This window comes from Hipposideros armiger, unplaced genomic scaffold (genome assembly GCF_001890085.2).
Source record: "Hipposideros armiger isolate ML-2016 unplaced genomic scaffold, ASM189008v1 scaffold_178, whole genome shotgun sequence".
NCBI classification, from domain to species: domain Eukaryota; kingdom Metazoa; phylum Chordata; class Mammalia; order Chiroptera; family Hipposideridae; genus Hipposideros; species Hipposideros armiger.
The window spans coordinates 1,458,842-1,484,079 of NW_017731528.1; the positions used below are offsets into that span (position 1 = coordinate 1,458,842).

The following is a 25,238-nucleotide window of genomic DNA, read 5'->3' on the forward strand; positions in this document are numbered from 1 at the left end:
TAACTGAAGAGACCCACGTAGTATAGGAAAAGAAAAGTAGGACACTTCCCATTGGGAGGCTGACAGATTCGGGGGGCACAGCTGGCGCCCTCTTACCGCGACAGGATGCCTACAAAGTTCCGAACGGGAGAGCCGTGCAACAGGGGCTTCACGTTGCCGAGCTGGCTCACAAACTCTGTGGCTTCATTCACTCGGCCCACTCTGAATATCTGCAAGATGTTCACTGGACTTTGACTGAAAGAATTAGAAGGAAAACCTTGAGATGACATAATTAAAAGCAAAATGAAAAATCACTGTTAGTGGCAAACACAGAAGAACCCAAATGCCCGTTATTAGGCAGCTGATAATAATGAATCATGACACAATCTATCTTGGAAATGCAATGCAGTCATTAAAAAAATCACAATAAATAAATAAGGATATGAAGTAAAAATTATAGTAAAATATACATTTTAAAAGTAGGTCACAAAACGACGCATAATACGATCCCAATTTTTGTCAAATATAAATTACATAGAACACACAGATTGAATGAGCTCATTCATTCACCACACATTCATTTAATGAACAGAGTCTGTGTGGACTATTCTGCCAAGCACTGCAAGTAAGACAACATGGTTTCCGGCTTCATGCAGCTTACATTCTAATGAGAGAGACCAAAATCAAGAAGTTAACAAATGCCTGGTTTTAAGTGTGAAGGAAAACCACCAGATTGAGAGAGGTGGTCAAGACAGGCCTCTCTTTGGTAGTGACATTTATTGGAACATGGCATAATACAGTATATATTTTCAGATTTAACTGTTTGTTACGGGAAAATATACTGGATGGAGCAGGGGTGGAAAAAACGTCAGGAAGAATGCTGCTGCGGTGGTGTAGATGACAGGTGTAGACGACAGGTGTAGACGACACAATGGTCTGCACTAAAGATGGCGGCAGTGTAAATGGAAGCCAGTGGATTGAAGAGATTTGGGGGACAGGTGTGACAGAACACGTGAGGTGGGAATGAGGGAGTTAAGACGGGGAAGCAGAGGAAAGACTGGGGGTACAACTAAGGGAAATGGTTCTGGGTTGCTGGGGATTATGAGCGCCTGTGGAGCTCATCGTCCCAACCTCACATTCAGTGACGTCACACAGGTAGCTTGGTGTGAACTACAGCAGGAGTATATACACCACAGAAATCAGCAAATGTTACAAATCATTTATCTGGAATCGTTTATTCCAGAGAGCTGCCTTCCCAGCACACCAATGGGTGAGAGAAGAATCAACAATTCCGTTTGGGGTATGCTTGACACCAAAATGTTAACAGTGGTTATATAATCTCTGGTTATTTTTGCATGGTGAGATTTTGGATGACCTTTAATTCTCTTCATGTTTTTACACAGTTTCTAAACTTTCAGCAATATAAATTTTAGAACAAGAAAAAAAATAATATGAAAAAAATTATTATTAGTGAAATGAAATGGAGAAAATCTAATTTTTCCCAGCAACAGAATCTCTCCCTAGGAAGAGGCCCAGTTTTGCTATATAAATACTCAGGTGTGGGTTGAGCTCTCCAAGGGCTTGAGTTACATTGGGTGGTTTAACTGCACCCCCATCCCAGGGCTCCAGGATGTAGCTCTTCCTTCTCTTTGACTCCTAGAGAAAGCTATCACTCCCCTCCTGATTCTACCTTCATTGTTACTAGTCTCTTCATTAGTATTAGATCCTAGCAGAGACTGAGTCAAATCAAAAGAAATAAAAATAATTTGATTATATATAAAAGCAAAACCTGGAAAAGATCTACAGAATGGGTTTTTTCTGAGGTAAAATTCACATCAGATAAAATCATTTTGATGTGTACAGTTCAGTGGTATTTAGTACATTCACAATGTTGTGCAATCACCACTCTATTTAGTTCCAAAACATTTCGTCCCTGAAATAACACTGCATACCCATTAGCAGTCAGTCTCCCTTCCTGCCCCCTTGGCACCAAGCAATTTGCATCTATCTTCACAGATTTGATTTATCTATTTGATTTATCTATTCAGATCATTTATATGAATGGAATCATACAGTATACGGTCTTTTGTGTCTGACTTCTTTCGCTGAGCATGATGTTTTTTGAGGTCCACCAATGCTGTAGTGTGTTTCTGTGTTTCATTCCTTTTCACAGTAGAATAATATTCCATTATGTGGATAGGCCATATTTTGCTAATCTACTCATCATTGATGGATATTTGGGCTGTTTCTACAGTTTGGCTATTTGAAGGGTGCTGCTATGAACATGCATGTACAAGTATCTGTTTGAGTCCCCGTTTTCAGTTCTTTGAGGTATGTAATGAGGAGTGGACTTGCTGGGGCATACGATAATTCTGTGTTTAATTTGTTGAGGAATCGCCCAATAGCAGCTGCACCACTTTACATTTCTGTGAGCCATGTGTGAGGGTTCCAGTTTATTCACGTCCTCAATAACACTTAACCATCATCGTGGGTGTGAAGTGGTACTGGGAGTGGAACTGGGGATGACTGCCCAAGGAAAGTGGGATGTACACTGAGACAGGTCAGAACTAGTCTATAGGGCGGTGTGGCTGGATCTGTTTCTAGAAGGGGGCTGGAAAACCAACTGCGATCAGAGCAAGCCCACACATGGCCCTACCCTGTAACATTTGCTGATTTCCTCAGTGTGTAAATTCTTCCACCACAGCTGGTGGTTTAACAGTTAACAAAATGCCTAAAAATTTAACAACGGGGCCCCACAAGCTGGTACGAGCAGCTGCCAGTCAGCATCATTGACGCTAAGGAGTGTGCGAGGCTGCTTGCTGCAGGTTCACCTAGGCATACCTGAGATCCGAGGTGCCAGAAGTGCCCAGGAGAGAGACTGTGGGCAGAAGGTGCTGCCGTGGGATGGATGACCAGGCCAATGAAAGTCGGGCCAGCCTTGAGAACAATCAATACAACTGGCTTCTGAACCTTGAGGCAGGGTCCAGGCTCTTAGCCAAGGTGATCCCCCCAGAGGCATAACACCACCCAGGGCTTGTCTGAGTAGCGGACTGACCATCTGCTGGTATTGCTGCTGCCCCAGGTTGCAGGATGCACACCAGCATGAGACAGGAACGTGCACGGTCAACAAGCAAACAAATGTGACCGACAACTAGGGACCACAGCTCTTGACAAGTTCTCCAGGTTTTTATGCCACAGGGTGGCCAGTTTAGAAGCTGCCACCCACGTATTTCTGCATTTTAAAATCTCAATTTACGTGCATTTTCCTATGTAATCCCCTTCAAAACACAAACTTAAATACACTTTTACTTAAAATTTTTAAATGTAATTCTCATCACAATTTGATAACCTTAAAATCCACATGGAAGAGCAGGGAGTGTTTTCAAGTGTAGCATACTGCCCCATGCTCCATTATAAACACAGAAGGAAGGAACTGGTCATCACAACACAGTTACCTTGTTACTGAGGTAATAATAAATACCCAGGTAATTGTGACAATCAGCTCTGTGTGAGAACCTGAAATATTGTTACAGAAGAAGAGAGCCTCTACTCCCTTGTGCTTACCTGTGATTACTCTGCAATATCTCTTTTTTAACTTTGAAAAATTCTTCCGTGTTCTGTTCAACGTGCTCAATTTTGCATCTCAAAGCTCGGTATTTGGCAAGAGATGGTGGGTTGGGTTTGGACACATTAGTTTCACAGACATTAACCATGTCCCTTATTAGCTGTAGATGGAAATGATACATAGGTGTTAGAATCACCACATATCAAAATATTTGTATCACGTTATGCTTTCTCAAAAAGATTGAAAAAATAAGCTATTTTTTCTCCAAAGCTTTTGATTAATATCTGCCTGTACTGTATGTAGGTGGCACATTAAAGATGATACAGTTGCCTCTGTGATAGCAAAATATATGATAATGATAATAATAATAATAGTGTACAATAGGATAGCACATACTAATTGTTTTCAAGTATATTATTCCTTTAATCTACACCACAACACTGGGCTTATTGGATCTTATTAACTTAATTATATAGATGAGGAAAGAGAGGCTCTGTGAAGTTAAATTAATTGCTCAAGATTTATTAATTGCTCAAGTGAGGAGGGGACAGTGACTAAGCAGGATCTCAGATCACCAGACTTCGAGTACAATTCTGCTTAACAAAAATTCATTAAGCGTGTTCTGTCTGCCAGGCATGGTATTAGATTTAAAAGACACAGACATGTATAACACAGGTCCCTTCCATGACAGCGTATTTACTACACTTGTAGGTCATGGAGCTTGCAGGAAGAACTGTACCTTATGAATAACCTGAATTATGCTTAATACAGGGATGTGTTGCTTTTCACATCTTTGAGACTAAAGAGATATTGAAGGGGAGCATGAGGTATTCAGCTGCCATGCATCTTTATGAACTTAGAGTGAGAAGGCGCTTTCTAACTCGATCAAATCCACCAGCCATACAAGATCGATGCATTTTCCTATATACAAGTAAAACATTTCTGTATGGTGAAAGGAAACAAGTGCATCACCACCAACAAATTCATCATAAGCAAACAAAGTAAAACCAAATAAACTGCAGAAAATATTTGCAACTCATTTGCAACAAAGTTCACCAACTTAGAAAGAAGTCGTAAAAGTCCTGAAGAAAGTGTCAAGAAAAAGAGGCAAAGGACATGAATAGACAGTTCACAGAAAAAGAACCACAAGTGTCCCTTCACCATCTGGAAAGGAGCTCAGGCTCATCACTGAGAGACCACTGCCCATCCGCAGACTGGACAAATACCCTGTTGTTGGTGAAATGGAGGAAGCACACTCATTTATGGGAAGTGGGAGGGCAGAACAGTGTAACCTTCATGAGGTATCAGACAGAGGCTATCATGACCACAGACGCATCCATCTTTTAGGTCAGCACCTCCACTGCTGGGGCCGTATCCCAGAGACACTCTTGTATAAGCAGGAAATGATAGACACACAGGGTTGTTCACTGGGGCACTGTCTGTAATAGCAAGTCAAAAGGCTGGTAACAGGGTGATGTGCACAGCCCGCCATAGGACACAGTAAAAACCAAGGAGGAGTAAATATTATTAATAAGTTATTGGTAGTAAAGAGTATTCCTCCCCTCCATTTTTAAATAAAAAGTAGTATACTATGTTCCTATTCATATTGGTCTGCATAAGGAAACTGCAGAGACAAACAAGAAACTAGCAGACATGGTTATTGATCAGGGTGGGGAACTGGCATAGGGTGGAGGGAACAGGGCAGAAACTGTGCTGAGTGTACCTTTTTAGTATAATTTTAACTTCAAATGATGCAGAACATGTAAAATTTAAATGAAAAATGTATTACCTATTGAAAATGTAAAATTTAAATGAAAAAGAACTTGGATGGGCAGCATACATACCCTCTCAGTAGTGAAACCGAAGACTAAAGTGTTTTGATGGGTATTAGGCAAGTGATGGAATTGATATTCAGGAGTCCTTCATCATCTCATTCATTGGTTCATCTCTTTTGTTGATTCTTCACTTATTGTGGATTACAGACTCCTCTGAGAACCCACTGAAAGCTATCATTTTCCCCAAACATGCAAAATTTTCCACCCATAAACTCCTCTGAAGTCTAGGTCACGCATCTCTGACCTTGTCCAAATCCCTTCCTGCATGGATGAGGCAGCTCAGAGCCAGACTGTGACATGTGTCACCCAAGGCGAGGTGGACACGGTGGCTGCCTTCCTGTCTTCCTCTTTGTTAACTGAGCCCTGGTCTTTCTCTTACAGTTTGAGGGGAATGTCTTTCTCTTACAGTTCGAGGGGGATGGCCCATTTCCAAGCACTCATAGTAATTAATTCCAATTTCCTCGCCAGTGACTGGCTCACAAATGTACATGGATCAATTCTGACCAATGAAATAAGAGCAATTGCAGCTGTAAGCTGATGGTAAGGGGGGCCAGGCTGAGAGGTCAGCTGTCATTTCATAGGAAGGCTAGAGATGGATGAAGCTGGGACCTGGGAGTGAACTGGACCAGCAGTTGACTCTTGCTATACGGGATAATAAGTGTCCTCCTGTTCAAGTCAGTTGCAGCTTTCGGTGTCTTCTGCAGGAAGAACCCTAACTCATCTCCCGACCTGGGAAATTATCTTACAGTGTAGTAATTCTTAACAGACTTGCATTTGTACTACTATTCCAACACATCCACGTTTGGGAATTGTTGCATTATAGCCGATTCCGTTACCACCCCCCTACATTAGCCTCTGACCCATTAGTCGAGAGAGTGTCTTGGAAAACTGAGGCCGGATGGAATGATATCTGTAAAGCTCTCTCGGGGAGTGTCTCAGGTGACTGGGACCTATTGGAATGATAATAGTTATCTCCCCTGGGAGGACACAGTAACAGTGTCTTGGGGCTATGTGGAGGAAGTGTGAAGGCACAGGATGTGTTGGAACACAAAGGGAATGCTAATGGAAAAGGTCTTAAGGCACACATAAGTCACGGGTTACAAATTGATTGACAGCAGTGAAGCAGTTTCACTTCTTTTCAAATTTCTCAATAAAAGCCATGCGCTGACCCGATTCGGGGCTCACTCAGTCTTCTCTGGCTGAGTCCCTTGGTCTCGCTCTTAATCTTACTTTTGTCTCTTGCTCTTATTCAATCTGCGCCGTCCCTTAAGAGAAACCTGTTTGCCCTTGCCACGCTGGACGTGACAGGGAATATGGTTCAAATAACTTCCATGGGGACCCAAAGCGTTCTAAAATGGCTCAACAATTTATTTTTGAGCAAACTCTAGAGACAACTTTTGTGATTCAGCGTTACCTTCCTTACTCATCAGATTTGAAAAGACCCCTTCCCCAACATATTTTAAATTGAATTCTGTATTTCAGAGAGTTACCTGGCAGAGGTCCTCTTTCTTGGCTAGTAGTCTCAGGTTAACTTCTTCAGTTGCTGTACCTCTATGAGGTATTAATCTGTAGAACTCACACATCATCTTTTGCAACTGTTCTTCTGTGTCTCCATTTTTCAGTGCCGTCTTTACTAGGAGGAGAATTCCCTCTGCCTTGCTCACCTTTAAATACATAACATACGCTTATTAAAATGAGATCTTGATAATCATAGAAAAAGTGAGGGAACATGTGTAAAAGTATGTAAAACTGCTGTTAGATATGGCGCAGCTACTCGCTTCCTACTGGACACATGCCGTAAAACAAATGCCATGTTCACTGGAGATGCCCTCGGTTGTGATGATGGTGCTGTGAGTTTCCCCAAGCCGGGCTCAGCCTAACTAGAAGAAAGAACCAGAGTCTTCAATATCTGTGTCTATATGTCTGTTTTTATATCTACATCACAGAGAAAGGAATACTCATGCAACTGTAGGAGACTTGCTTTTTTTTCTCTTCTGAGTGAGGAATTTATTGTCACATTAGCAAACCTAAAAAAATTGTTTCTTAATATCATTTTATAATTAGAGACTTGCTTTTTATGTAAGACATTTAGATGTCACAATCAAACTAGGAACAAAGGATATGTTTTGAATTACACAAGTACTTTTCGGACTTTACCCCAGGAAAACTTTTTGCCCTGAAATAAATTAAGAAGAGCAGGTTCTGGAGGGCTGGAAGCCTGCCTGCCTGTCTCTAAGATGGTCAAAAGGTGCAGGACTCTGAAGCAGTTACTATAGAGTAGGTGAGGACCACAGCATCCATGCCCGCGGGCCTGCTACAGGCCAAGAAGCAGGTCTCCTCATAAGCCGGCACCAAAAGCCACTCAGCTCTGGTGTCTGACATTTTACAGGTGGGAATGTCTGAGTTTCCTGGAAGCTCATTTGCCCTCAGTGCTCTCCGTGTTCTGCCTCTCCAGGGTAAGAAAGAAAGCACCCACGAACAATTGAACTCAAACAGAAGCAGTATCACTGAGGCCAAGAAACCAGGAAAGCAGCTTTGTCATGTGAGAGGCTCTGTTTCAGGACACATGTGACTTACGTCGTTAAGACTGATCCTGTTCACAGATGTGAGGAGTGTGTGCTCCAGGTGGCCGAGAGTCTCTGCCCAAATCATCTCCACCAAATCGCTCACCTCTTGGCTCAGAGTGCTTGAATGTATTACTTCCTCTAAAAGCAACTGTAACAACAAAATGGCAAAAGAAAAAAAAAACCCAGCAGAAAGTGGTCATGAGTAGGTTTGTTTAGGCCGAGAGAGAGATCAGAGGTGTGAGAAGTAGTCAACCACCACTGAGAAGAGCCCCAGGTAAGTACCTGTTACTACTCAGGACCCCTTCTGCTCCGTTCCCCCCACACACACCTTTTCCCTTCTTACTTCCCCCCTTCTCTCTGTTGCTTCCATTTTACTTTTACTTTTGCCTTTCTCTTCACCCCATAAGCTTTAGGCCTGCCACTGGCATTAGAGGTTAAGTGGTATTAAGGGTTAAGGAGCCCTGACTCCGGGTCTGGATTAGAATAAAGCCTCTGGAAAGCTGTGAGGACTTGTTGCTGAAATAAGCCCTAAGCTTTGTGACTCACCCTGGACGTCACCCCCACTCAGCTTCCACGCCTTTCTGTGGGTTCACTTCCTTTTTCTAACTCCCCTTCCTCTCTCCTGCCAGTCTTTTATTTGTCATGAAGGAAACACATCTATTAAAAATATTCAATCAATAACAGAAAATAATATGGATAAATCAATCTCTTACTGCTTGCAATTTCTCAGATACTAATTGGGTGGCTTCTGGGGTAAAATGTTCTTTCAGAAGAAATCCTTGTTTTTTCAACTCTTCGATGTACTTTTCATAGCACTCGCTTGCATCTGCAGAGGTTGTCTTCACAGAGAACTGCCTTCTGGTCTGTGAATTACAGTACATGGCAAAGCGTTAGGATGTGAGGGTACAGTCACTTAGCATCAGTCTTTATTGAGCACCTACTATGTACAGGGGGCAGGAACACAAGTAAGGCATTAGATCCTTGCCCTGAAGGAGCTGAGAAACTAGTAAACCTTTGGAAAGTCTTTTAGACCTCCAATTCTTCACAAAACAGCCTAAAACATGAAAGAGGGAAAAGCCTTAGCAGAAATGACACATCTGATTCACTGGAGAGTCACTCCAACACTCAGTCAGAGACTATAGTCTTACTTTATGTACTGTCTAATTAGCTCTCAAGTTTGGCCTTTTAGCTTTTGGGGAATGAGAAAAATAAATTGGGAGAGGATAAGAAATGAAAAATACCTCAGAAAGAGGTATCGTAGAGATAGTCACACAGTCAGGACAAGATGGTAGCTACCGGTCAGGAGAAAAGGCAGAAAAGCTCTTAGGTCATTCAAACTATGTCAGAGGCAGAGCGAGGGGTCCTCTGCAGAGGCACCAACGCCTCCCTTGCTTCAGCATGCCTGCTCTTCCTGGAAATCCCTGCCACGCGGTGAGCAGTTATCCCAAAATTAACCTCAGGGGACAGGGAGAACTTGTCAGCCTGGGTGCTGGGGTGTATTGTGGGTGTCACCACGCCCCTGGCTCTGGGTGTACAGCCCCAGGGGGAAGCCCGGCTACTAAAACACTGATAAACTGTCCCAGACTGGTGGCTACACAACACCTCTAAAGTTGGTGAAAAGAAGTATGTCCCATTCAAATCACTCCTTCGAAGAAGGATGAATTTAACATAATTTTCGAAGGTCCATCAAACTGGTTAGCTTAAGGGGAAGGGGAGCTACAAGAGCCTCTATGGAGGGTAGCTTTTCCCTGTGGGTGAAATGAGGGCCATTTCTGTGGGGGTGGACAGACTCGCCACTGCGCGTCCGCCCCAGACTGCGTGTGGACTCAGGCTTGTGAGGGAGGAAGGCACCCAGGCACAGCTCTCTGCATAGAAAACAGGAAGGGACAGGGTGGCCTAGTCAGGGTCATTTTCCTTCTCAATGAAAAAAAAAAAAACTATAACATAGTTCTATCATGGTTTTCAACTTGATTTTTACCCATACAACTAAATTCTCCCAAAAAAAGAGTCTACATTTTCGGGTAAAAGATTAACAAATCTTTTTCCCCTTCTCAGACACATTTGATCTTGGATTAACTTTTTATATCTGTTCCCATGGAAACCTGGTAAGGGTGGAGTGTCAGCTGTCACACTGTGCACAATTGCTTGGGTAACAGTGGCCTGTCACTAATCAATTGCATCAGGATTGGGAGTTCAATGAATTAACCATACGTGGCAGTGGAAACCGGAGCCATGGGCAGCATCCCTGAGAGGAGGGACTCCAATTAAGGCCCGTTACAAGAGGTATGGGCTCCTATGGGTGGGCTTCTAAGTCAGGTGGGTCCTGCACCCACCTGACGTGAGTCTCCCTCCTTGTCAGGAGCTGACACCTGGAGTGGGCAAAGTGAGCCGTGTCGGGAGCCTGAGTGGACGGCCAGTGGCCCACCCAGAGCCTGAGTGGACTGCCGGGGGCCCACCCACCTCACTGAGCAGCGCCTGAGTGCCATGGGTTCCTGCCTGTAAGCTGAATGTCTGGGCAGAGCACAGCCCAGTGAGCGTTGCTGCACGTTCTTTGAACTTTACCTGTCGTTCTGAATTCGTTTTTGTTTCATAATTGTTTTAGGTTGGAACCACGCCCTTGACTTCACACTGACCTAGGCAAAGTTCACGGCCTCTGCAAGGCCTTCCTTCCTATAGAAGCCCACAATACTCCATAGACATTTCACTCTCACTTACTTGGTCACAGCGGGGCTCAATCATGAATATGGTGGTGGTTTTTGAGAGGAAGGTAGGAGCATTTGTTATCTCTGGGTCCCACCCTCTAGTAGATTGCTTGGTACATAGCAGGTGCTTAATGAGGTGTGTGAATGGATTGCTTGTAGAGGTGTGTATGTTTGGAAAGTTCCCATAAGTGACTCAGAACAGGAGTGGGAACCCTACACAGTGAGTGCTTTCCTCTGACCAGGCCCCTGTGCTGCCACTTTCCAAAAGGAGACACATTTCCACTTTTCAAAACTGTTTACCAGGTAGAAAGCAGACAGTGAACAGGTTGGCTGGTTCACTGGCCAATTTTAAGTGAACATGTTATGAAGAAGGGTGGATAAACACACAGGAATCAGCATAAAGGTCATTACCTCAGTGCCCTGGGGCACGAGGAAGTGTGCAGATATGAGGAAGGCAGGGTCCCCGGGGTCCTGTGAGCACTGCAACTCCACCACGGCCGTCTCCTGACGCCCCTCCATCCCCACCTGAAAAAGAGCTTGTTCTTTCATAAGCTGCATTCAGCAAATAACAAACCACACACACCATTTTAAAATCCTGATTATAAAACGAATACATGCTCACTTGGAGGTACAGTGTATAGAGAAAAAATAAATGTCACCTGAAATCATACTACAGATATATAATCACTTAATATTTTGGTATATTCTCCTCCTGTGTTTTTCTATAGATATATCTGTATATATTTAAACATATACACTTTTCATATCTTCTTTATCATGGAAAGAATGTTATTTTCAAGTTACATTTTATTAAAATACCTAAAAAATACAAATGGAGCAGCATTTTGAATGCTAGAGTTAATATGCATTTCTAGGATGTTGGAGAAAAGTTTTTGGTTTTCTTTTTAATCAAAAGTAATGGAAATTCAATAAGCTGTAAATATTTGGTGTCAAATCTATTCTTAAAATACAAAAATGATTAATAACAGAGAGGAGTACCTTTATTTATTTTATTTTATTTTAAGAAATTTTATTGGGGAACAGTGTGTTTTTCCAGGACCCATCAGTTCCAAGTCAAGTAGTTGTCTTCAATCTAGTTGTGGAGGGTGCAGCTCCGTGGTCCATGTGGGAATCAAGCCAGCAATCTTGGTGTTATGAGCCTGCGCTCCAACCACGTGAGCCAACTGGCGGCCCCAAGGACCTTTATTTTTAATGTCATATTAATATTTTGTACTGTTCACATTTTTATTATAACCATGTATTACTCTTATAATAAAAACACTAAAAATGTTAAACATTAAATTTTAAATGCAAAAATTTTCTTGACTATTAAGTCAACTCATATATTAAGGAATATTATTCAAGATATGCACAATTTTTCAAAACAACAAGGAAATGATCAAACAGGAAAAATAATCAGAAGACATTCAAACAGTTATTTTTTCCAAAACAGAAATCAGATTCTTACTTTTTCCAAGGTATTGTATTTTGCAACTTCAAAATCTTGAGGAAAATGAGGAATTTCAACATTCTCTGTATAAAATCTGAAATATGTATAATTAAAATTTTAACATTAAAATTGACTTTTAGACTAAACAGAATTTTCATAAAATCCTTTTTGTAGCTCTCCTAATTCCATACAAAGTGCACATAAGTCCCTAATGCCACTTTAGATATTGTAAAGATGGTTAAAAATCTTGTGAAATAAGTTGGATTCCTTCTTTAGGTAATTCTAGAGCTCTGATGCTGAATACCATGAGTGTTTGTGTTGGACAGCACAGGAGGCATAAAGCAGAAGCAGAGGCATAAAAGAAACAGGCCAGCATGTTGGAGAAAACAGTTCCTTGTAGACACAGGCGGCCTGCTTTGATGCTGAGAGGGACCCTTAGATGCTGTGTCACCCCAGACAGGCCCACACCTCTCTGACTACAGTCAACTCCCTTTTAAAATAAAATTAAAAGTGCCTAATCTGTACTTTTAATTTTGATATTTGTTCTTTCTTTTAGCACCACTATTAACAAATGAAATAAGACAAAATGTGATGCCTTATTGATATTATAGTCTTGGGTACACTTTAAGAAGCCATGTAGAACTTCAGACTCATTCCATTTCGGAAGTTTGTTGTTATTTCCATTTTTAAAAATATCAGGTAGAGAGTAACGATCCGTCTTCACTCTAAGGCTGTTCAATAAGGTAACAGAGTAAGCAGACTGCCCAAATCTCATCTCCAGTGGTTTTTCTTTTTTCAAATCAATGTCACAATTACATCCAATCTCATATAATATGGAGAAGATAAAAATAATGATCACTATACTAGTTGAAGTAAAAAAGTCTTAAATAAATAACTCAAAGAGTTAGATAAGCAAGATGAAATAGTACAAAAATACTGATGTACTAATAGCATTTTAATACTGTGCTTGAGATATATAAAACATTTTGCAAACTTTGTCAAGGCTTAAAGATCAGAAGATTACCTAGTAAGTTCCATAGTGTTTTCCGTCTCTGTGGAACTGTCCAGGCATAGGTCATCTGTTTGCATTTCTAGAATCAAAACAAACAAAACACTTGTTTATGACCCAAATACTTATTAAAATTGGTTAACAATAAATGCTGGAATTGTTACAATTTTTTTTTTTTAGCTGAGCCATCCTGCCACCTGTTGGCAGCTCAATGGCAGCTCAGCTTGGGCCGGGAATCGAACCGCTGTTGCTCAGAGCTCAAACTCTTGAGCGAGCTCTTAACCAACTGAGCCACTCGGCCGGCCCATGATTCTTGAATATGGATCATATTTGCCATGCTATCTTGTTTTTTTATTGGGAAACAGTGTGTTTTTCCAGGACCCATCAGCTCCAAATTAAGTAGTTATTTCAGTCTAGTTGTGAAGGGCGCAACTCAGTGGCCCATATGGGGATCGAACCGGCAACCTTGGTGTTATGAGCACTGCACTCTAACCCACTGAGCTAACCAGCCGCTCCCGCTATCTTGGCTTTTTAAAGATATCCTTAAATTACCTAGAGTTATTGGCAATCTTAAGGTAGATTAAAAGATGGTGAGAACCTATCATTATAATTCTATTTTAATAGGCATGTGAGGAGAACTCTTATATAATCTGTACTATTTGAAACTCATTTTCAGGCAGACAATTTCGAATGGTATTCTTATGGTGAACATGGTTATGAAATGCATTTCTTAACTACAGACCAGAATGAGTTCCCGAGTGCCCTCAGGCCACAAATGTGTTATAGTTTAGAGGAGGGAAATTCAGGATTCTTATGTGAGACTGAGCAATTTCTGCTTCATATGTTTCTTACAGAGGAATTGTATAGCATTATGATACATAGGAATAACTCTTTTAATGCAAAAATTTCTTTCCAGTATGAATTATGCTATTCAAAAGTAATCAGTGTATTTGTAGTAATTCTGAATCTGACTGTATTATTCTGGATGTTGAAAAATATTTTCAATACAAAAGGAGTTTATCATCCTGCCTTTTTGTTTCAGCTGCCATTTTCTGAGGCAGCAAGAAAGTCTGATGGCAGCATTTCTGGACAAGCATTTGTCTAAAGAGGCCACATCACACCAAAACACTTAGATATCTACAACTTTTATAAATAATACAATTAATATCATGCAAGAGGATAGCTAACATATGAGGTGTGACAATTAAGTTCGTGAACTTGCCACCATGCATTTACATTGGCAGCACTGCACAAACATCTTGGTAAGGTTTCATAACCTTGGTATACTAGTGTCTCACAGCTGTGGTCATGTCAACGTGTGGCAGTGGTCTCACATATCATGTGCTTACTATAAATTAATATTTATCAGAACTGCTTGACTTTCGATGTGTCTCATGAGGAGTACATTTCTCTATGTCCAAAGGCTTTCTTCTTGGCCAGATTCCAAAAGAAAATCTGGGTTTATAAAGGAGATATATTTCTTTTGGAGACATCATCTTTCGGAAAGAAGTTCTTTAGCAAAATTCTGGTCATAAAATTTCCAGTCATTAAGTTGTGATGATGACTTTTTAACACAAAGGTTCTTCCCCTTCCCAGTTAAAATTATACATCAAGTTTTCTGACATTATCAGTATTTTTTGTAGTCATTTTGAATCTGACCACTCTAGACTGGATATTGAGAAATCTATTTCTGTTACTAAAGTAGTCTTTTGTACTTCACTCTTTTGCTGCCCACTTTCTGAGGTAACAAGAAGCCCATTTATTTTTGTAGTATTTCTGGACCATCCTTTGTCTATAATATCTTTGACAAACCAGAATTATTACTATACCACCTATAATACACAAGGTGCCCAGTGTGAGATACTTACCAGAACTGCTTGCCTCTGGACAAGGTGGTGTGCTGTCCAGGGACTTGATAGGATCGTAATTCCTTACGTCCAAGAGTATCCTTTCTTTGATAGATTCCCATATAAAATCTGGGCTTGTAATATGGATGTGGTTCTTTTGGATAGAGTTCAGTTGGTACTGGCTCAGATCATCAACGTTGTCTATGATTATGTGTGTACACTAAGAAAAAAAATCAATTTATTATGCATTGGTAAAAAAAAATTTTAAGAAATCATTTGTATCTGTAATTATCACCCTTGAAAAGTCTTGTTTAAAGGTAATTTGTAATAATTTTCCTCAGATATTTAAAACTCTTATAAATAATACAATTTGTTACATAAATGTTTATAAAATCAGACTATGGGTGTACCACAATTGACTAACCAATCCTAGAGGTTCTTTCCAAATTTTCACCCTGTGCACAATGCTGTGCTGAAGGTCTTTGTACAGTCATTTTTTTTGTTTTTCTTTTGTACACTACTTGTTTTTTTTTCCTTAGGAGTGGGGTAGGAGGTTCAAAGAGTATTCATTACTATCTATTTTAATTTGTTAATTTGTAATTTTATTAACTTATTTTAAAATAGTGTCTGCACATCATAGAATATCTAAAAAGGAAAACAATACCCCTGGAAGCACCTGTTGTAACCTGTTTCTAGGGGACCCTCTGAGAGCTGTTCTGTGTAGACAGCACACATATGAGCACACAGCCCGCTTTGTAGCCACAGATGGCAGCACACTAAACACACTCTTCTGTACTTGGCTTTTCCACTTGACAATTTATGTTGGAGATCATTCCTTCTCATTACATATGGTGCTGTCTCCTTTGTTGTAATAAGTGGTATGCACATTTCTAACGTTTACATACACTAGCAAAACAACTTCCAACAAGGCTGCACTCCCAGTATATGAGAATGTCTAAAAATAGGAGACCAGGCTGGCATTCTCTATGCCAAAGGTAAACTGAGAGGATGTAAGAGGCATGAATTATTCATCATCCATAGAAATGGTGAGACAGAAAAGCCGTACAACGGAAGTAAATACAGTTCTGCCTGAACTGGAGGTAAACAGGGGCCTACCATTTCTGATATCCACAGGCAAACTACCAAATGCTGGAGGTGCATTCAGCATCCAGTTGGAGTTGAATGCCTGTCTCAGAGCTGCCCGGGCTCCCTGTCAGCAAGCTCAGGGCTGTGGTCCAGGAATGGGAGGCTGAGGCAGCCCCATCAGCCTACTTAGACAGCGAAGAGCAGAGGACCCGGGCAGGTCCTGTATTTGAAGGCCTGGGACCTAACGACTTCAGACTTCACTATTTACTTCTTGTGATGAGGTGGTTAAAAGAGGGTAGCCTTCATTATTTTCAAGATTTCTTTTTGCTGTGATAGTCTGTATCTAAATTGTCAGGCCTACAATTCATTTCAAGAGAAAGAAGGTAGCTTCCTTCCGCCTTTAACTAAACAAACAGTGCAAAGATCATACTGGTGACTGTATAGAGTGCTTTTTGCAAACGCTGTACATTCTAATTTTTCTCCTTCGAGAACAGACTTGACTGGTCTGAAATTATTTCTATTTATACCCTCCGCTTTGCTTTAATAATATCAGATTGACAGGGCATGTGGGATTGTCCTGCAGCTCACAAGAATGGGAAAAGATGGGATGGGGTGGTCTTCCTGCCTCTGCTTCTCTCCAGCCAACTTCCCTGTTGGCAGGGTCACTTCTCCAGCCTTCACTGACTTTCCTGCTGCCAGTTTGCTGCTTAATCTTCCCAGCATGACCTTTGCTCCCTTCAGGCACAATGTTTACCACACAGTTCTTAGGAAATTTGTAAATACCTGGGGATTTAATAAAAAGGACACATTTCCACCATTTTCCTTAATGTCAGTTTGCAGCTTTTTCTTCTGTTGACGAGGTAAATGCTTGACTTTCAAACAGAAGGTACAATTTGCAAAGACCCCCACCGTCATCCTGTAGGAAAAAGAAGTTTCAAGGCATAGTTTTTAAGGATTCTCTTTTTAGTAATATAAATGACAGTGACTTTAGGATTGTTCTACATGCAAACTGTGGGAAAATTGGGCATTATTTTTTTAAAACATATTGAAATCATATTATAATCATAAAAGTTGAATATTATCCAAGTTTGTAATACATGTGTTGATTTTAGAATCATTTCTAGCTTTATGGCTGATATGACACCCAAAAATCCTTTTGTATAGATTCATAATATATATCTTAATGAAAACATGACAGATTTCAGTTATATATCAAGTGTGGTTTAAGAATATAAAAACATTAATTTCTAAATTAAAAATTAACATTATATGATAGTGAAACCATGGATTTTTATATATGTCTTCTGTAAATCCAAAGAGACTTATAAGTTATGTGGGTTTCTGTTAAGCCATTCTAGAGATAAATTGAATAATTAGCAATAAAAACATACAACTTACATTTAAATGGGACTATGTATATAGAGAGACACATTTGAAGTTAATTTCTTTTACATTCTCACATAGAAAAAAATCACTTCTCAGAAAAATAAGCATATTTTGAATTGAAAGAAATTTTGTGTATCTTACAATAAACTAATAAATGATGAGATATTGGATTTACTTCACAGTAGCTATTTGTCAATTTTGAAAAACTGAAGTAATCTCTAACAGGTTGCCCAAAGTCAGCTGGGGTTTGGTGAAAAGTGGTTCCTGGGTGTTATGTTTGTTTAAGAAGGGTTAGTTAGCAGGTTCCTCACAGGCTCTAGGATGTCTGGGCGCTGCCAGTCTCCAAGGGTGCCCACCTGGTACAGTCCTGAGAACGCGATCAGGGGTCCGCATTCCTCCTGCCATGTCCTGAACATCCTGTTTTTCCAGGCCAGCTGAAATCCCCACTCTAGTTCCCACCTGAGCAATGGTGTCTATTCCTTGAGGACCTAAATGCTGTCTGTATGCAGACAACCCCCAATTTAGGACAAAATGCCCACTGCCTCCCCAACGCTTATACCTCAGACATGCCAAGTCCCCAGTCTAGGCCTCCCCGTTTCCCTCTTGGTAGGTGGCTGCCATGTCCAGTTGGCTGCTCAAGCCACTGGGTTCTACCCCTGATTTCTTCCCATTATCTCTGGCATCAGCATCTCTTATCATCACTGCTCCTAAATAAAGCCAGAAACTATCCACATTCTCCATCTCCACTGCCACCCTGGCCAGTGCACCATCAGTAGAATCCTGACTCCACTCCCCAATTCTGCTCCTCTTTACCTCTAATCTCTTATCCACACTATAGCCTAAGTAACCTTATTTTTTTTTTGAAAATTACATTTCAAATGAAATTCAAATTTCTTATGGTTCAAGGCCTGGCCTCTCTCCCCAACTTCACCCAGCACATCTCTCTCCCTGGCCACAGTGGCTTTTCCTTCAGGTTGGGGAAAAAAAAAACGCCCAAGCTTGGTCCTCAGGGCCTTCACACATGCTGTTCCTTCTTACTGGGCCCTTCCCCCCTACCCTCCACCCCACACTTGTATATCCCACACAGGACCTAGATAAGATCTGTTCAACAAATGTACATATTAGCAGTTCACATTTTTTTCTCATGAGATCTTAAGAAAAGATCTTAAAGTCCCTTGATTTAACTCTGCCTTTCTATAGCATTAATATTTACTAATTTCATGTGTTCACTGTTTTTTATATTCTGATTGATTCATAATCATCATTGTTTGTAGATGGGAAAGATGATGGTGGATACTGTGAAAAATATTAGAATGCACTACTTAGGTTAATATAGCTTAATCTCTGACAGTTAAAAAACAAACAACAAAAAAACAAAATATTAAAATTCTAGGGCCAGCCAAGTGGTGCGTTGGTTAAGAGTTGGCTTGGGACGCCAGCTCTAAGCATCAGGGCCTTGGTTCAGATCCCACATGTGGGCCAGTGATGCTGCGCCCTCTACAGCTAAGATGGTGAACAACAGCTCGACCAGGAGCTGGGCTGCCATGAGTTGCCAGTGACAGCATAGGCTGCAGTGAGGCTGGCCAGCAGTTGGCATGCGCTTTCGTGAGCTGCCGTGAGCTGCATTGAGAGGCTGTCCAATTGCGGGTGAGCGACTGCCTCACCCGGGAAGAGCGCAATGATAATACCAACATGGGCCAGTGAAGCGACATCCTCCACAACTAGCCTGAAGAACAAAAAGGACAGCAATTTGTCTGCTGCCCTTCCCAAGTTCCCCAATGCTGTTCCCCTCCCACAATTCCAATAAAAAATCTTTTAAAAAACCCCACTCTCTAATGAACCTTTAACAATTTTCAAGACAATCTCTATACCTGCCTAAGCTGGACTAGGCAGGCTGATGTGGGTGTGGCTGCTCAGCTCTGCACCCCCAGATCTGTCCTGGGCCAGTTCTCAAGTCTTCTAACCTGGCCTTGAAAAAAAATGTTTTCTAACAGAAAAGTAATATGTGCTCACCTTAGAAAAAATATGGAAAATACAAAACTGCCTAACAGCAGCAAAATAATCTGAAAACCTAGGGGCCATATTAACATCTTGTTATGCTTTTTCTTATAAGATGTCTTTTACTGTAATAAATTTTTTAAAAATTTAAACATTCACCGTATTGTTTAATCGAACCTCATACAGGCTTTTTTCTAGGTGTATGTGCTGTATTGGACTACGTTATCAAAATTGAAATCATACTATATTTACAGTACCTGTGTTGCCTTTATGTCAGCAATTTTATCTTTAGCATTTTATCATTAAACATTCTTGGAAAACATTTTTAATAGAGGCTACCTTAGATATGCACCATACATGAACTATTTCTATATTGTTGGACAATTAAATTATCTTTAAGTTTTGGTATCAAAAACAAAGCTGGATGTACATCTTTAGATGTAAATCTTTTTTGCAACTCGCATGACTGTCTTAGAAACAGTCCTAAAGTCCTTAACAGCTCTGAGTGAGAGTTTAAATAATTTTTATTCTTACTAAATTATGTTACTTTTCAGTTTTAGCTTAAATTATATCACTTTTCAGTTTTGCTTAAATTTCCTATTAGGAAATTACTATGTATTTGGTCTTTCTAAAAATACTCCCCCCACCCACCCCCGCCCCCAGCAAGTTAATCACTATGAAGAAAACTTAAATGCACCCACAGTTATGGAAATGCTCTAAACTAGATTGTGGTGATGGTGCACAACCTGATAAATTTTTAAAAAAATCTTTGAATTGTACAATTAAAATGGGTGAATTTAATGGTATGTAAATTATAACTCAATAACATTGCTTTAAAAAAAAGCACCTATGGGCCGGCCGAGTGGCTCAGTTTGTTAAGAGTTCGCTCAGGAGTGTGAGCTCTGAGCAACAGCGTTCGAGTCCTGGCCTGAGCTGAGCTGCTGCTGAGCTGCCAAGATGGCTCAGCTAAAAAAAAAAAACAAAAAAAACCCACCTGTGATCCCTCCATCCAGAAATAACCCCACTGTTGATATGTCTGTCTGAGATTATTTTTGCCTGTATCATTTTATTTTATAAATTATTTTTATAAAAATATGTTATTTATTAATATTGTATATTTAATTTTATAGCCAGTTTCTCCTATCTAATTTTTAAGAATTTTTCCACATCACTAAATATTCTTTGAAATGATTTGTAGTGGCTACATAAGCTTTGTGTCATTTAACTCTTCAGATATTTGGCTATTTAAAATTGTTCATTATGATAAATACACTTTGAGAAAGATGTTTGTCCCTACATTTTTGGCCAGTTCGCTGTCAGTTCCCTTAGAATAGATGGCCAGAAGTGGAATCACTAGATCAAACGGCACAGATAATTTTTTAGGCTTTTTTTGCATTATAATGTACCTCCCATAAAGTTTTAACCACTTTTGAGTGTACAGCTCGGTGGCATTTAGTCCATTCACACTGTTGTAAACACAGTGTAGACATATTAAACATAAACCCTTGGCCCATCACCAGCAGCCAAGAAACTAACACTGTTAAGACTTGTGAAATCTCAAGTCTGAACCTTGGCTTCTAGTTCCTAATGTTCTGTCTGGAGTTCCTCCTAGCCTCACAGACATGGGCCATAAGTCAGCCTAAACCTCCTTTCCAAGCTTTCTCCAAACACCAGTCGGCTGGCTCCTCCTTTCACCGGACCTTGTTCTGTCTGTGAGGTCTCTGACTCTTCCGGCCTTCAGGCCCAGGCCTAGGGATACAGCCCCAGCTTTTGGGAGACACTCAGCCTCCCCTCACAAATTCCTACCACTTTATCCAGAAACCGTGGGTGTAGCTGGGAGCCTCTCTGGAACCCTCCAGCTCTGATCCAGACAGGCCCTAAACGGCCTCCCTACCAACTCCAGCGGGCAGCTGTAGTCACTCACATATCCCTATAATCACTGGCTGTTTTCTTAACATTGTCAGTTTCTCCAGGAGGGCAGATCTCATGAGAGAGCTGTGCCTTGTTGACCTTTATATGCCTAGAATCTAAGGAAGACATTAGGCATTCTATAAATACTTGCTTACTAAAAACTCACGTATCTATTAAAGCCTAGGATTACAGAAGAGTCTTGTGACACTATTTGCGTGTTTGGACTCAAATGGCATCAGTTCCGCACCTCCCTAATGGACTATTGAGCCCCTAAAAAGAAAGGCCTCCCACTCTGATGCTGCACCAACCCCAGTGGTGTGTTAATAAGGCTCTGAGCACACAGACAGGACCTAGTAAGTGCTCACTGAATGAATACATGATCAACTCAGCGCACCGAAAGGACCTGCAACATGCACACATTCGGGGCGAATTTCTCCTTTATTACCATGTCACATTTTACAGGTTTTCATGTTTACTGTCTTCTTGCAACGCAGAGTGGAAAGGGCCAACACTGGGCAACGCCCTGTTTTCCTAGAAACTGAGATTTTACAACTCAGCACCTGCAGGAATTATTTCTCATTTACAGGTTTTCGACTTTGGACTTCAACAAAACAAACATTAGGCGTTTCTGTCACGGGGTTCCCAATTACTAACGAGGTCAGATGACATTTCCTGATTATTTACCAAAATCCTGGACATTTTGCACAAGTTTGCTTTGAAACCTAACTTTCAGAAGACAGGCCATTTGGCACGTCGGAAACGAGAAACAGAGTACTAGGAAGATCTGCTCCTTTCCGGGAGGGCAGGGCCTGAGCGCCGGCGCCCCGGGCGGCCCTACCTCCGTCCCCCGCTCGGGAGCTTATGATGGTCCCCCCGGAAGCACCGGGGCCAACGCCGCAGGACGACTATGGACGTGCCTGGGTCAGCGAAGGCGCAGCGCCCCCACCGAGCCCGCGCCTCCGGCGAGACTCCCCGGCCCTCAGCGGGGACCCACCTAGGCTCCACTGGCCGCTACCCCGCAGCGCCCACACACCTGCCACAGGATCCGGCCTCTGCCGACTCCGTACTCGGGGCTCTCAGGCTCTAGAAGCTCCCGCTCTAGGCGCTCCCCGCTCCGGGCTCTCCCCGGCTCTGGAGCTGACGTCTGGCGGAAGCCAGTGGGAGGCCGCCGGCACCCAGCCCTCCGCTGTCTCCAGCCACGCCCGCCCCGCGCCCCGAATGCTCTTAGGAAATTACTATGTATTTCGTCTTTAAGACTTAGCGGGATGGAATGATCGCGGGTGTGCCAGGGTTTAGGTGGCCGCTGGGCAGGCTTTCTCTTCCTGCATCAGCCCCAGGGGTAGGATGTTTTCAGCTTCATCTTTCAGATGGGCCTTGGCCAATGAGGATGACTCCTAAGTTGGAGTTTGGGAAAAAGTGGGTTGATGGTGCTGCCATTTAACTGAGAATGTAGGGAATTCCCAGGAACTGGAAAGAAGCAAATTTCCAGAGGGTTTGAGATTGGGGTGGCAGAAAGGTAAGATAAAGAATTTATTGTAGTTTAGGACTTCCTGAGTTTGAAGTTCCTGGTAGTGATCCTAAGTACTTGGAAGTACAAATGTGCTATTCCAGAGGGGGAGGGGGTTGGAGATTCATTAAGTGGAAGGTAACGGAAAATACTAAAATCCCCAGATACTGAATAAAATGAGAATAGAAAAGATGTAGAAAGGTTATGGATCCAGACTCTATCTACTACAGGCATACTGGAGATATTGCAGTTCTGTTCCAGACCACAGCAATAAAACAAATATGACAACAGAGCCAGTCACATGAATATTTTGCTTTCCCAGTATATGTAAAAGTTATGTTACACTATATTGTTAGATAGGACAAGAGTCTCAAGGTTTGGACAGTTACTATAAGTACTATTCTTGCTAAATGTTAAAATGTAGCACAGTATTTTGCAGAGGCAGCTGAAACTGGATGAGTTTGATACCAAACCAACCTCATAAGCTTAGCCAAGTTCAAAGAAGAAATCAACATGTAATTAACCAACGTGTATATAAGCAATGACTAAGCCTCCCTTCCAGGAGACAGAGCTTTGGATATGAATCCCATCTCCTTCACTTGCTGCAAGTATATTACCTAATGACAGCCACATCTTTTTGAATAGAACATTCCAAGTGGTGAACCCGAGTTCTGTGTAGTCTATTGTGTGCAATAGCATTATGGCTAAAAAAAAAAATGTACATACTTTAATTTAAAAATAATTTTGCTAAAAAATGTTTGTAAATTTGTAAAAAAAAAATTGCTTAAAATGCTTACCATTATCCAAGCCTTAGGTGACTAATCTTTTTGCTGTTGGAGGGTCTACCTGAACATTGATGGCTGCCAACTGATCAGGATGGTGGTTGCCACAGGTTGGAGTGGTTGTGGCAATATCTTAAAATAAGACAACAATGGGCCGGCCGAGTGGCTCAGTTGGTTAAGAGCTCACTCAAGAGTATGAGCTCTGAGCAACAGTGTTGCTGGTTTGATTCCTGGCCCAAGCTGAGCTGCCACTGAGCTGCCAACAGGTGGCAGGATGGCTCAGCTAAAAATAAATAAATAAATAAATAATAATAATAAAATAAAAATAAAATAAGACAACAATGAAGTTTGTTTCATGGATTGACTCTTCCTTTCATGAACAAGTTCTCTGCAGCATGCGATGCTGTTTGATAGCATTTACCCACAGAACTTCTTTCAATATTATGGCTGGTTTGATCTTCTGTCCAGACCACTAAAACTTTCTCCATATCAGCAATAAGGCTGTCTCACCTTTTTATCATTTGTGTGTTCACTGGAGTAGCACTTTTAATTTCCTTCAAGAAATTTCCCTTTGCACTCTCTACTTGGCTAAATATTTGGTGCAAGATGCCTAAATATTTTGGCCTATCTCGGCTTCAACATACCTTCCTCACTGAGCTTAATCATTTCTAGTTCTGATTTAAAGTGAAAGGTGTACAACTCTTCCTTTTACTTAAAAACAAAAACAACAACCCATGATCTCTCCATATGTTGTCTAGAAGAAACTCACTTTAGATCCAAAGACACAAATAGATTCAAAGTGAAAGGATGGAAAAAAGACATTGCAGGCAAATAGTAACCAAAAGACAGCTGGGAAGGCTAAACTAATATCAGACAAAATAGATGTTAAGTAAAAAATTGTTACAAGAGACAAAGGACATTATATTTTAATGAATCAATACATCAAGAAAATAGAACAATTACAAATATATACATATCTAATAAGAGAGTCCCCAAAGTTGACAGAATTTAAGGAAAACAGACAGTTCTACAATAATAGTTGGAGACTTCAGAACCCAACTTTCAATATTTGATAGAACAACTATTAATAGAAAGATCAATACTAAGGAAATAGATCATATACACCAATGAGACCTAAGAGACATATAGAGAACACTTCACACAACAGCAGCAGAATACACTTTTTTTTTTTTTTAAAGATTTTTATTGGGGAATTGGGAACAGTGCTGGGGAATTGGGGGATGGGGAACAGACAAGTTGCTGTTGTTTTCTTCAGTCTAGTTGTGGAGGATGTTGCTTCACTGGCCCAAGTTGGCACCATCATTGCGCTCTTCCTGGGCGAGGCAGATCAGTCGCCAGCTCCTGGGCGGCTGCTCACGGCGACTGCTGGCCGCTCACGCTGGCTGCTGGCTACATACGGTAGCCCATGGCAAACCACTGCCACAGGGGCTGCAGCCTATGCCGTCGCCAGCGACTCACAGCAGCCCAGCTCCAGGTTGAGCTGTTGTTCAGCATCTTAGCTGTAGAGGGCAATGTCACTGGCCCTCATATGTGGGATCCGAACCGGGGCCCTCTGGCATCCCAAGCCAGTTCTTAACCATCGCGCCACTCGGC

The 25,238-nt window shown here is 41.4% G+C and overlaps 1 protein-coding gene across 4 annotated transcripts in view; it reads right to left on the minus strand.

The window, feature by feature from the left end:
* PARP4 (poly(ADP-ribose) polymerase family member 4) overlaps positions 1-23,534 on the minus strand; it is an 85,803-nt gene extending 62,269 nt beyond the window's left edge. For 2 of the 4 annotated variants that reach the window (XM_019652403.1, XM_019652402.1), the window contains exons 1-11: positions 22,369-23,534; positions 16,824-16,956; positions 14,976-15,174; positions 13,123-13,189; positions 12,117-12,192; positions 11,060-11,173; positions 8,660-8,809; positions 7,957-8,094; positions 6,870-7,043; positions 3,544-3,704; positions 97-234 (exon numbers count right to left, since the gene is read on the minus strand). In XM_019652403.1, the coding sequence (XP_019507948.1) occupies positions 97-234; positions 3,544-3,704; positions 6,870-7,043; positions 7,957-8,094; positions 8,660-8,809; positions 11,060-11,173; positions 12,117-12,192; positions 13,123-13,189; positions 14,976-15,174; positions 16,824-16,955 (1,349 nt within the window). In that variant the 5' untranslated portion in view covers position 16,956; positions 22,369-23,534. The remainder of the gene's footprint in view (positions 1-96; positions 235-3,543; positions 3,705-6,869; positions 7,044-7,956; positions 8,095-8,659; positions 8,810-11,059; positions 11,174-12,116; positions 12,193-13,122; positions 13,190-14,975; positions 15,175-16,823; positions 16,957-22,368) is intronic. The other 2 variants (XM_019652405.1, XM_019652404.1) reach the window with 1 other exon arrangement.
* Positions 23,535-25,238: the final 1,704 nt, after the last annotated feature.